This window comes from Dinoponera quadriceps, unplaced genomic scaffold (genome assembly GCF_001313825.1).
Source record: "Dinoponera quadriceps isolate SergipeBrazil2010 unplaced genomic scaffold, ASM131382v1 scaffold558, whole genome shotgun sequence".
In the NCBI taxonomy this organism is placed as follows: Eukaryota; Metazoa; Arthropoda; class Insecta; order Hymenoptera; family Formicidae; genus Dinoponera; species Dinoponera quadriceps.
This window is the reverse complement of record NW_014554665.1, coordinates 438,896-450,709: the sequence shown is the minus strand read 5'-3', so window position 1 is coordinate 450,709 and position 11,814 is coordinate 438,896. Positions and strand designations below refer to the sequence as shown.

Here is an 11,814-nt window from a genome sequence, read left to right as displayed (position 1 = left end):
CCCCCCCCCCCCCCCTTTCCACACCGTCCTGTACGCACACGTACACACACACGCACACGCGCGCGCATACACATAGCACACGAGCTGTGCCGTCGCTCGGCAATTACCGGGCGCAATTAACACGCCTCGCTCTACGGCGGCGGAAGAAAGGCGTATCCCGCTGGAAACGGCCGATGCTTTTCCAGCTCGCTCCCTATCCAAACCGCGGCGATTATCCGCCGCGCTCGTCGTGCGGACGATCGCGCGACGGCGGTGGCGGCCCGCCGTCCGTCCCGTCAGAAGGACTCCTTCTCCTCCTCCTCCCGCCGACGGGGGAAGTCGGGGCTTCAACCCTTTGAGAAGACGTCAAGACGCAATCTCTGTCCGTCGCCGTCGCTCTCTCGCGCCAGTCGAGAGAGCAAATCGACTCCCATACTCGCCGGGATAATTAATACTCCAATTTGCCTTCACTCCAGTTCCTACAAAGTCCCTCAGACGCTCGTCGCCCGTCCATCCGTCCGTTCGTCGGTCGGTCGGTCGGTCGGTCGGTCGGTTCGCTCTCGATTCTTTCGGGCGTCGCTCGATTCCCCGCGGCAAAAAGACGGCCCCGGTGCGAGCGGGAGGCCAGAAGAAGAGATAGAAGAAGATGAAGAAGAAGAAGAAGAGGTAGCAGCAGTAGAAGAAGACGGGCGTGTGGCGTGCGTTCGTCGTACGGGACGTGTTATTAGCCCGGCACTCCTTTCTCTCTCTCTCTCTCTCTCTCTCCCTCTCTTTCCCTTTCTATCTCTCTCTTTTGCTCTTTTCTCTCTCTTTCCGTGCTCCTTCTACTCCTCCCTCTGCTGCCATCTCCTTCTCTCCTCGCTTCTTCTTCTTCTTCCTCCTCCTCCTTCTTCTCTTCCTCCCGCGGCCCTTCTTCTTTTTTCTCCAATTTCCTATGCGGGGGCTAGAAACGCGTTTAATTAACATAGCTGGCGTGGCTGCATCCCTCTTCTCTCGGGTGCCGAGCAGCCAGTCAGCTTTTACGGGCCATTGCACGCACGATGCACGTATGTATTACGAGTGCCGGCCTCCCTCCTTCTCTCCCCTTCCGCCCCGGTCTTCTCCACCTCGTCCTCATGCTCATCCTCCTCCGCGGCATGTGCACGCGTGTGCACACGCCCAGGGTTGAAACCGCCGGGCATGGCACCCGGTGACCAGGCGATGCGATTCCCGGAGATATTGTAATACCGGATATCCGCAAGAAACGCCACTGGAAGTCCGGGAACTCTTGGGAAGTTGCGTGAAGCGGGCTGAAGAGCCGGGGAGGATCCGCGCGACGATGAATGAAAATCGCTCCCGATCGAAGGACTCGATGCAGCCGGTGTGACCAACTCTCGTTTTCTCCTCGCGCAAACTCGCAGGAGCCGACCATAAAGATGTTGAGGAAATATTGAGTTCGCAATTATTTTCCGAAGTGCCCCGGTGGAGAGGGGAAATTTTTTACCGTGAAGTTTCATCGGAAATTTCGGCGAGATCGGTGGACAGGATCTGAGGTAAACTTTTTCTCCCTCTGGAACATGTCGCTCCGGTGGAAGTCGCGGCGCGTCCCTAGGCGCGCGATAGCGAGCGCCGATCGCGCAAGAAATTTAACGACACCGAGCGTGGATAGGACGAAACGAGAGTTGCGTGCTGTTTCCCGCGGTTCTTATGCGCGCGAACGTTCGCGCGCATCGCCACTGCTCTCCGAAGCGATTGGAATAATGCAACGGGCACGCAATCCTTTGCCGGTCTGCGCCTAATGCGAAAGATTCAACGCTGGATTTTCGTGCGCGAAACTTGCGACAGGACAGGAAAAAGTTGCATGTCTCGGCGATTATAAATATCATGGTTGCAGGTACAGTCGGCGTCACGTATGCTGCGCCATTTCTTAGACGGAGTGTCACATCATTTTCAGCCTTACGTATAACGAATAAGGTTGAAAATCTGCAGAAGTAACTTTAGTTATGACAGTAGAGTTATATGATGGGCTCTGATTGTAATAATTTCGATCTTACGTGTACATGTAAAAAATAAAAAGTCCTGTAATTGTAGAAAGTTCCAATGCAGAGTATTATATGAGTATGAACTTCATCTCGGACGTTAATTCCGGATACCTGCGATACTTTTTACGGTTTCTCGCGTTTTGAATTCAGACTGCGGCGTCTGTAAAAATTGAGCCGCGAGATTCGGCCCTGTTGTACGCATCGTTCTCATCTCTCATCTCGTACTGAAGGTACGTACGTGCGCGCGCGTGCGTGTGTCACACACGCAGAGCGCCATGTGTTCCGCTGACGGCGGATATAATGCACGCCTACCCACGGAAATACGCTTCTTGACGGATCGCCCGACTAATTCGGTAGTTGTCACCGGGTATGCGTGTGGATTGATGACGACCACCTAGCCGTACCCGCCGCGAATTCCTCGGAAATTCTTCCGCCTCGAGGAAGAGACCGAAGGACTTGGCCGCTTAATTGGGACTTTCGGGCCGGCAATAATGGCGATAATAATAGAGTCTTAATTCGCTCGACGACTCTGCGCGTGTCTGGAGGAGGAAGTCTCCACGTGTTTTTTCTTCTCGCTTTTTTTTTTCATTTATGATTTAGGCGCAAGCTTTAGTCATTTTCACGTGAAATGATGTAAACATGAAGAAACTACGCTAATGATTCGGTCCGAAAGACACGTCGGATTGCGTTGTCTTTAAATTCTTGTACGAATACTTCAGAATCTGAGCTACAAACAACAATTGATCTACTTGGGTCCTTGGGTCAATACGACCCCTACGCGAGCACTTACGTAACTTTCTGTGATTAATTTTAGTGTATGTGGTTCAATATTTTATTTGTATTTTGTGAGTTATATTTATTAAATAATAGTTAATTAATAGTAACTATTTAATAATAGCTAATTAAATATATAATTAATGTGTAACAGATATTACAATTTTGTTTCAAATTTAAAAGTGTAATATCTTTAACATTTCTTCTTTCCCTGTTCGTCAAAAAAAGTTATTTACCTACTTACTAAGTTATTTACCTATTACCTACTTATTTACCTACAAGGAATACTTCCTTGAATTGATGCAAACATAAATCCGTTCAATTGTCTTTCGTATTAATGCGGCGGATCGTCGACTTTTCATTACGCTCTTCCAGGATGGGCAACAACCTGAAACAGTTTTTATTATTTGCAAAAGAGTATAATTTACTAATTGTTTAACCATTTGATACACGTGTAATAATACATATGTAACGAAACGTGTGATTAATGAAAAATGCAATACATACGCAATGAAAAAGATACAAATTATCTTTCGGTTTAGTTGAAGATAGAATATAGCTAAAATGCCACCAAACTCACTCTACAAGTCCATTGAAAGCTTCGTATTTTTTTTCGCTAAATGTAGACTCAATTCCCGCAAGTTTCTAACGAAAGGTACAAGGAAGGAAACGTATGGAATTGTCAATCGTCTATTTTGACGAACTCTGAAGATTTTATAGAGCGATTAAGAATAAGAGACATTTGTTTTTTTTTTATGTATGGCACGACCGACCCGTTGTTGAATCGTATTGCGATCTCAAATTGGCGGTCGACATGGTGGCGGCTCATAGCGGTTACTTGAGAAATATACTTTAATACAATAACCGACCTATTATCACGTTCAAGTGCGTTTAACAGACTGCTTACCGCCATCTAACAGTGTTATGAGAAACCAGTTACATCTAATGGGTTTGAGTCTCGGCTAAGTAGGATCGAAGATAATTTTGACGAACGATTTGCAAATATATTAATATTATTTTAAAAATATTTGATATAATGAAATAATAAAATTATTAATAAATTTCATTTCTACCATTTATTTGACATAATGTATAAAATATTATAAATTATTGCAAATAAATTACTATATCTCAATATTGTTATTACGTTACGCTTTAAAGGCATTTTGCGTCATTTAATATAATTTAATTGTAATTTAACAACAATTCGTAAATTATTCCGACGATATTTCATTATTATAATGTTATATGCTTACGTATTTGGAAAATGATGAAACAAAAAATAAAGTAAGAATAATAAATAACTGCTTAAATTATTTATTTGCTTCCTGGCCACCTTTATTTTCTTTTTCATCATCCTCCAATAATATCACTGTTAATTTATTTCCTTTTTCATCTTTTTCTTTTATTTTTGTAATTTCTTTCATTTTTATTTTTCTAATTATTGTTACCTCTTCGTTTTCTTCGTTTATTCCATTTTCTTCGATCTCATTGCGTCCGATACTTTCATTTTCGTGAACTTCTTCTTTGTCATTAACTTCTTCTTTGTCATTAACTTCTTCTTTGTCATTAACTAGAGTGAACATCTCTTGTACCCATTCAGGAATATGATTTTTCCATTTTCTCGTATCGAAATACATCTCGTATATTTTTGAACGTAAATTACTCCTCTGAAACTTTTCATTAATATCAGTCCAATCTACATTTAATTTCTTCGCATCGTCCCTAAAAAAACATAAAATGTTTTATTGCGGAATCTTAATGCATTGTATCTAAGAGGCGATTTAGAATCTGTATAACTTGCATTTATACATCTTTCTCAGTTGTTTGCGATAATATTTCTTTTACATGTTCTTAGAAAATGAAGAAAGCTAAAATTTTGATTCACTATATATATTTGTTCTATCATATATTTTTTTCTTATATAGTAGAATTAGCGACATTTCAAGTCCGGGACATTTTTCAACGCGTATCTCTTCTATATTAAACGTTAATATATATATCTCCTCACAAATAATTAAATTTTCATGATCAAACCTTTTTGCAATGGCTTTTATTAGCCTAAACAGATCTTTTTACTAAAGCACTTGTATTTTTTATTACGAGAAAATATTAAGAAAGAAAATATGCACACGAATCGCGCAAATAACATTTATCGTGCTACTTCAATGTATAGAAACGGTCATAGATAACGGTTGAAAATCGAAGCCTTGTATCTGATTATCCTACGTGTGACCTATTAAAGGAGATTTCCCATGTAGAACATCAGACTTTTCGAAATTGCTTTTGCATTTGCTTTAAGTTTCAGATCATAAGCATATATTTCTAAAATATCTTGAAGATTAGAAGTAGCTACAGCGCCCTAGACCCTTAACTTTCACGGTCACGTACGGAAATTGCGGTAGCCTCGATTGCCGAATAGTTCGGAGCGGTGCTGAATAAGATATATTTGGCATGCGACGATACAATTAGATCAATGAGCCAAATGAGCGGCGTATTGAACTGGAGGAAATCACCGAAGATAACAGAAGCGATTGACTTTACGTATATGACTCAATTCACGCGGTGTTATCTTAAAAATAATTTGCGGAATAAATTATTTATATTATTACGAGCGTGGCTGCAACCAGAAGCGTTCTTGGCTACGCAGTGGTGTTGTATCGTCGCGGCGACACGTCCACGTACACTGCCAGACGCGCGGCTCGCAGATCCATACAAACAACGGCTTGCTGTTTGACAGAATTGCACTTAATAATTGCTACATTATTACACATTACGGTAAAATAGCTCAATATTTCTTGACTCAAGTATTTGTAAGAAATATTGCTGTGCAAGTAGTGGACTCGAATTAATTTATATCGTGCATATAGACACAATAGAACGTTTTTTCAATTAATTGATTTCACTTTTACGGATCCAGTGTGGTACTTACTCAGTCAATGTTGGATTCCATAAGGTTCGTTCCCTGTTCCACAATTCATAGTTCATTTTATAACAAACCTTGAATACTTCTTCGGCGGTGTATGTATTAAATTGTGCCACATAGCAGTATGATACTGCGAGCCAATACATCGATTGATACTGTTTATAGAGCCAATACAAGCTATGTATCGGTTTGTTCTCGGCGTTTGCTTGTAGTTCCCACGTTTCAAATTCCGCACGTTTATCCAATGTTTCTTCATTTTTCAAAGAGAACCAGATCTGCTTCAATTCATGCTCACTGAAAGTCCGTTGATTTTCACTTGCTGTTTTAAAGTATTTTCTTTGATGTACTTTTTGCTGCGACATAAATAGTCGATGAACTTCAATTGGATCCATGATCTTCCGTGAGATCTTTGATTCTGGATGTACAATGTTGCCGAAAGGTGGATGCAAGTCCGGTTGCATATGTAAACGAAAATAGTGTGGATAATCTTTCAGATCATGCGATGTGCGAACTACATCGGGAGCTCTTGACTCTGTAATTAATTAAATGTTGTTAATAGATTAGTTGTTAGTAATAATAGTAATGATAGATTGGGTAAAACAACAATATTAGTTTGAGATATTTTACCTGGTGGTGCCAACGCAAAATATAGATACTGGGTGGAATTAGTTCCGGACTGTCCATCGCCGCCCAGCGTTTTCTTTATTAACGAAGGTGTTAATGCATTCGGAAAATTTACTATTTTCGCTTCTAATTTCTCATTGTACCTGAAAAATGTTTATATTATTTAATAACACATACACATATATGCACACTTCATATACATTTTGTCTAATATATTGCATCTCATACACTTTTTTTGGCCTTTCCACCACAGAAGGGAGACCGCTATGCCTTCCGTTTATTGGCAACATGATCCGAAATTCTTTGAGTCCAATTCCTTTTGATAAGAATTCTCCTCTTCGTTAAGAAGTTTCCGCAGTCGGTCCTTCTTTGCTTGAAGCTGCTCGTTTTTTCCGTTTCGCGTCAGACAGTTTTCGCTTTTCAGATCCTTCGTGTTCCAGGAGTCGTAATGTTTAGCTACTTCGCATTCACGTACAAAGTATTGCGCGTCTATCCGGAAACGTTGCAACTTCAAAACATTCTCGCTGTGCTTCTGAGCTGTCAACTGGTATTGCCTTTCGCTGTTACGTCCGTGCATAATAACAGAATTGGCTACAATGATCCGCCTGTTCAACAAAATATATATAATTAATGAATATCAAAATAGTACCGAATCTCCTACATATTTTGACAGATCCACCTCCGGTATGAATGTGATACCCAGGTGTGTTCTAGGGTTTAGACGATTTTCATCTATTTGAAGTACTTCTGATCGGGAAGGTACGACTAGCCGACCCTGAAGGTCGATCGACCTTCGCGATCCGTCGGCGCGATCAGCGCGGGTGGGTCGTAAACAGACGCGGAGTGCGTTTGTAGGACGACGAGAAAAGCGGGTGGCAGCGGAGGAGGCAGAGGAGGAGGAGGAGGAGGAAGAAGAGCGTCGAGCGAGTCGTCGAAGGCATCCTAGAGGAGGACGATGAGGAGGAAGAGGATCGTCTTTCTATTTCGAGCTTGCGTCTCTCGATGACGTCACACGGACGAAAATATCATACGGTTAGGGAGGTGCAGTCCGCGGCTCTGTTGCGCGGTCCAGGTCTCGATCTTTCCCGGACTCGCGCAAAAATTCTCGACCCCGTCGTGGTGCACGACCCCCTCTCGTTGAGAGACGCGTCGGTCGACGTCGCGGGCTGCAATTCGACGATCGTTTTTCCGAGCGTTGGGGATCCCACTGGGGAAATTAGAGCCGGGCAGCTTATTATCATCTCGAGACGACGTTCCGTCGAGGAAGAGAAGTGGGTCGACCGATCTCGCCCACGCGAGAGCCCCACCTTCGCGTATCGCGGTCGGTCCAGGAGTTCGTCAGTGGCGCATCGCGCACGTCTTCGGGAGGATCGCCGTAGTCATCGGAGAATTACGCGCAGAGTATTTCGCGGGGGCGCCAAGAGTCGATTTAAACCGAAGCGAAGACCCTCGGCGTCACCTTCGTCGGCGCATCGGCGAAGGATCGTTTGTTCACCGTTCACCGTAGTGAAAGAGCAAGGAGGAAAGGGAGACGCTGAGCAGGTAAAATGCCCGGCGCTGGTGGTCAACCGCCGCAGAGGACCACCTTTCGACCGCCGTGGGTCAAGGATGGTCCGAATCCATTGCCAATGCCTACCGCACCCTGGACTCTTAACTCTCGCAGAGAATCCAAGCCGAAAACCGAGGAAGTGCCTGCCTTCACTCAAGTCACCTTAAAGGTGAGCGGAGCGTCCCGAAAACATGGGCATATTTGTAATCAGGTCTTATGCTTAAGATCGTTTCAAGTTCATCTTTAAACGCTGTACGGATCATTTCATTGGTTACAAAGCTTCTGAAGATGAACTTAGGACGATCCTATCGGGAAATATTGTGCCGCTGCGCAGCGGCCAAATAATTAATTTTTATCTTCGTCGATCAGATTATTATACGACTGCAGTCGATTTTAAATAATGTTACATATAATAGTATCTAAAAGTCGCCGAATTGCAGCTGATCGAAACGAAATACGAAATCGCGGGCAAACGTTCGGATCGATTTCGACCAACTGCACCGTCTCAAATCAAGGAGGGCCGTAAATTTAATTTCAGCGGAGTCGCGCAAGCTGCACCCATCTTTCGCAATTAAAATCCGCGTAATACAATCCGCGTCTGTTTCCATCGGAAGCACGCACGCGTAGCCCGCGCTTCTGCGACTTCTATCTTTTTCCATTCAGATATTGGGTTTCAAAGTCAGCGGACTTCACTACTGACCGTGATATTATTAGCCGACGTGGGTGTCTTGCAGCGAGTTAGCGCGATAAACATTTCGGGCGGCACGGAGCAAGCTGTTGCATCTAAACGTCACGCTTCGATAACCTCGTTGACCGACGAATTAAAAAAAAAAACAAATTCGGTTCCTCGCGGGTAAAGTTATCGTACAATCACATTGTGATTCAAAGCGAACTCAAACGCATCGTCTGAGTGAAAAGTCATGTCACCGAAGAAGATTGCTGAGGACAAGTTATCAAAATCCGATCGTGCGAACATTTGAGTCAACGTCGGTCGCGAAACTAATTTTTCGAGAACTTCTCGAAAAATTAGCGAATCACGGCTATTTTCAATGGAAAGAACCACGACAGCGACTTAAAGCGTTCACGCATTCTCGCGCATCAAGATTATTACCGTTGGATTTATTTCATCCAATCGCGGGAAGGCTTTTCAAGGGAATACTCTCGGCTTTCTGGCAATGGTTCGCGAGAGCCACCAGAGACGGGAGATTGATCTACGCAATTCGAGATAACGCGAAAAACGTGAATCGCTCGAAATCACAATGGCGCGCGCCGATTTTACGCGCCCCGACGCGATAACTCCTCACCGTTTCGCGCGCGATTAGGTCATCGACAGGACAGATCGAGTTCGGGATATAATTTCGGATCGTAAAATTGTTAACTGCGCGATATATGCATATATGTAAAATGTGCATCCCTTGTACATAGAAATAGGGAATAACACGTAACATGTAATGCCACTATCTTCTCCAGTTACTTTTCTTCGATAACGTAATTACATTTTTTGCACAATAGTTACGGCACGAAGTATAAGGGTAAGAATGGTTACTTTTATAATTACTTCGTAGATATGAAATATATTCGATAAACAATTAAATTATTTTTAAAAAATGTCGAAACTTGATGAGAAATGTGGTGAAAGTTACAGGGACTCGTTACTTTTCGAGTAACAATAACGAGTTACTTTTCCAAGTGAATTTCCAAGTTTCTTTTTTTATTTGAGTACTCGCGTAACTTTCCCCTGCTTTAAATTACCTGCTTTAGAGATGCTTCAAAAGTTATTGTTCTTTTTTATGCGTTTCCTAAAATTGCAAAAAGGGGTCATGTATTTTCAAGAAAAAGAAAACTGCTGCTGCTTTATACATATGTCACTGTTATGTCTGTTAACTCGGACACGCATTGATTTAAGAATTGTCGTCGAACTGTCGGACAACTTTTACGACTATTTAACGATAGGGTCAATCGTAAGGATTATAGGCTTTATATAAATTGCCATTTTTACGAGATTTTCTTCTGGAATAGTTCCGTTGAAACGGTAAAAACTGTTTTGAACAAACAAACCACTATTGTCATAAGTAGGTAGTTTCTTGCCAGCTACCTACTTTTTATCTTTTATGATTTTTCCGTCAATTGGTTATCCTTAAAAAATTATACAACGCAGTTCACGGTCGTCCCATTAAAGCCATCGGAACGTGCTTGCCGCACACGTGCTCATCAATTATAATTTCGTTTTCTCGACGCGAAGGAAAGTGAGATCCGCGTCGTGCGCGCGCTCGCATATAAGCCTCTGGGTCACGATTATTTAAAGAACACGCGTTTCTATTTCAAATGGCTTGCCAGCTGCGTCTTCCGCCAGTTTCTTAACGCGATTATACCTGTGATTTTGCCCGAACGTATTTGAAAATCGCGATCGTGACGTCACGGATATGTCACGGAAGCGACTTTACCGAGACGAAGAATTTGCCACCGGACCATTTCCGCCGGGAGAATGAAAAAAATTGGGAAATTTCTGAAAGCCTTGAAGCGCTGGAAAGTCGAAGGACGATCCCGCGACAGCCGCTTATTTCGGAAGATGGAAACTCCGCGTCGATGACGATCGAATTTGAAGAACGTGACATCTCAAGTGCGAAATTCAATGTGAATTATTTAAAGCTGGCGGAACGAACTCTTCTCTCGAGACTTGCCAAGAAAATTCCTCGTATCTCTCTCTTCCTCTCTCTCCCGCTTTTTCCTTCGTCTCGCGCAATTGGGACAAGGAGAGAAGGGCAGACTACGACCCTTCTTTTTTTTTTCTCGCGACTATCTACTGCTTTAGACACTTGCGACACTTTTTCTCCCGTATACTTCACGGCACAGTGAGCGTAGAGAAAAGGAAACAAAAATAATCCGAAAGAAAAAAACGCACGACGATTTGATTTACGACGCGAGAGTGAGACGAAAATCTAAACGGTGTGTCGAGAAAAGACGCGGCTCGGTCGTCGCGAGAGAGAAGGTAAACTCGTCTGCGCGCGTTGTTCGTAGGTAAAGTTGAAGACAGGCACTAGCGAATTAATAAATTAACGAACGTACAATCGTTCACCGATCAAAACCTTGCGATCTGCTGATGGCTGCTGTCACGTCCATTTCGACATTGCGGTTCTTCTACTGTACAGCTCGGCGTAGTAACGCCAAAATAATCGCAAACATAATTCCAATCCGAGGGTTCGAATCTTAACAGTTCTTTTTATATTCGGCATTTAAACAATGAAGAAACATCGAAATTTGCCTAATTAACTACACATCACATCTTTAACGTGCCGAAACAGAAGACGCAGCTCTGAGCGGATCGTCCAAAATGTTAATACATATTTTCGTATTCTCAACGAAAAAATTCGCGAATTCGCAAGCGAGTGAAAACAAGAGGGAAAGATCGAAACGAACGATTCCCCTTCCGTCGTCCCCGCGTCACAACTGTTTTTTTTTTCAGCCAAAGTATCATTTTTCATTCGGTTCGACAGAGCGTGCCGAAGCCCGCGGAGCCCGCGGCACCTTCCTCGGATGGACAACCGCGTAAACCTTTCTCCGATGGGCAACAGCGTAAACCTTCCTCCGATGTAGAGCCGCGTAAACTTTCCTCGGATGGGCAACCGCGTAAACAGAGCAAGATCACGATAATACCGTCGCAACCGAAGAATGAGAAGATACCGAGCGGCCGGCCGGTGCCGCGCGAGAATGGACGACAGGAGCCAAATTCGAGGCCGCAGCTCGAGCGGCAACTTCGCATCGACAGGTCTCGATCGCGGGGTGACAGTATACCACTCTCCAAGAGTGAGAGCACTACAGGTAGGAGCGACGACGATTTTCCCGTTCCCTCTTAACCCATAATTACCACCGTCCGCAACATAAACGTTCGATCCTTCCGTTATTACGCTAACACGCACCTCTCAATCCCCCCCCCCCCCCCC

At 43.6% G+C, this 11,814-nt stretch overlaps 2 protein-coding genes across 3 annotated transcripts in view; one reads left to right on the top strand and one right to left on the bottom strand.

Moving 5' to 3' along the window:
- Positions 1–3,120: 3,120 nt before the first annotated feature.
- Positions 3,121–7,092, bottom strand: LOC106740691. Its single transcript, XM_014611972.1, has 7 exons — positions 7,004–7,092; positions 6,553–6,929; positions 6,328–6,467; positions 5,707–6,232; positions 5,387–5,503; positions 4,226–4,499; positions 3,121–3,162 (listed from the first exon to the last, which is right to left on the bottom strand). The coding sequence occupies exons 2-7, from the start codon at positions 6,612–6,614 to the stop codon at positions 3,136–3,138; spliced, it is 1,146 nt and encodes a 381-aa protein (XP_014467458.1). The 5' UTR covers positions 6,615–6,929; positions 7,004–7,092; the 3' UTR covers positions 3,121–3,135.
- Positions 7,093–7,375: 283 nt separating this feature from the next.
- The window catches only part of LOC106740690 (golgin subfamily A member 6-like protein 22), an 11,143-nt gene continuing 6,704 nt past the window's right edge, over positions 7,376–11,814 (top strand). Inside the window, exons 1-2 of one of the 2 annotated variants that reach the window (XM_014611970.1) lie at positions 7,376–8,042; positions 11,368–11,692. In XM_014611970.1, the coding sequence (XP_014467456.1) occupies positions 7,872–8,042; positions 11,368–11,692 (496 nt within the window). In that variant the 5' untranslated portion in view covers positions 7,376–7,871. The remainder of the gene's footprint in view (positions 8,043–11,367; positions 11,693–11,814) is intronic. The other variant, XM_014611971.1, reaches the window with a different exon arrangement.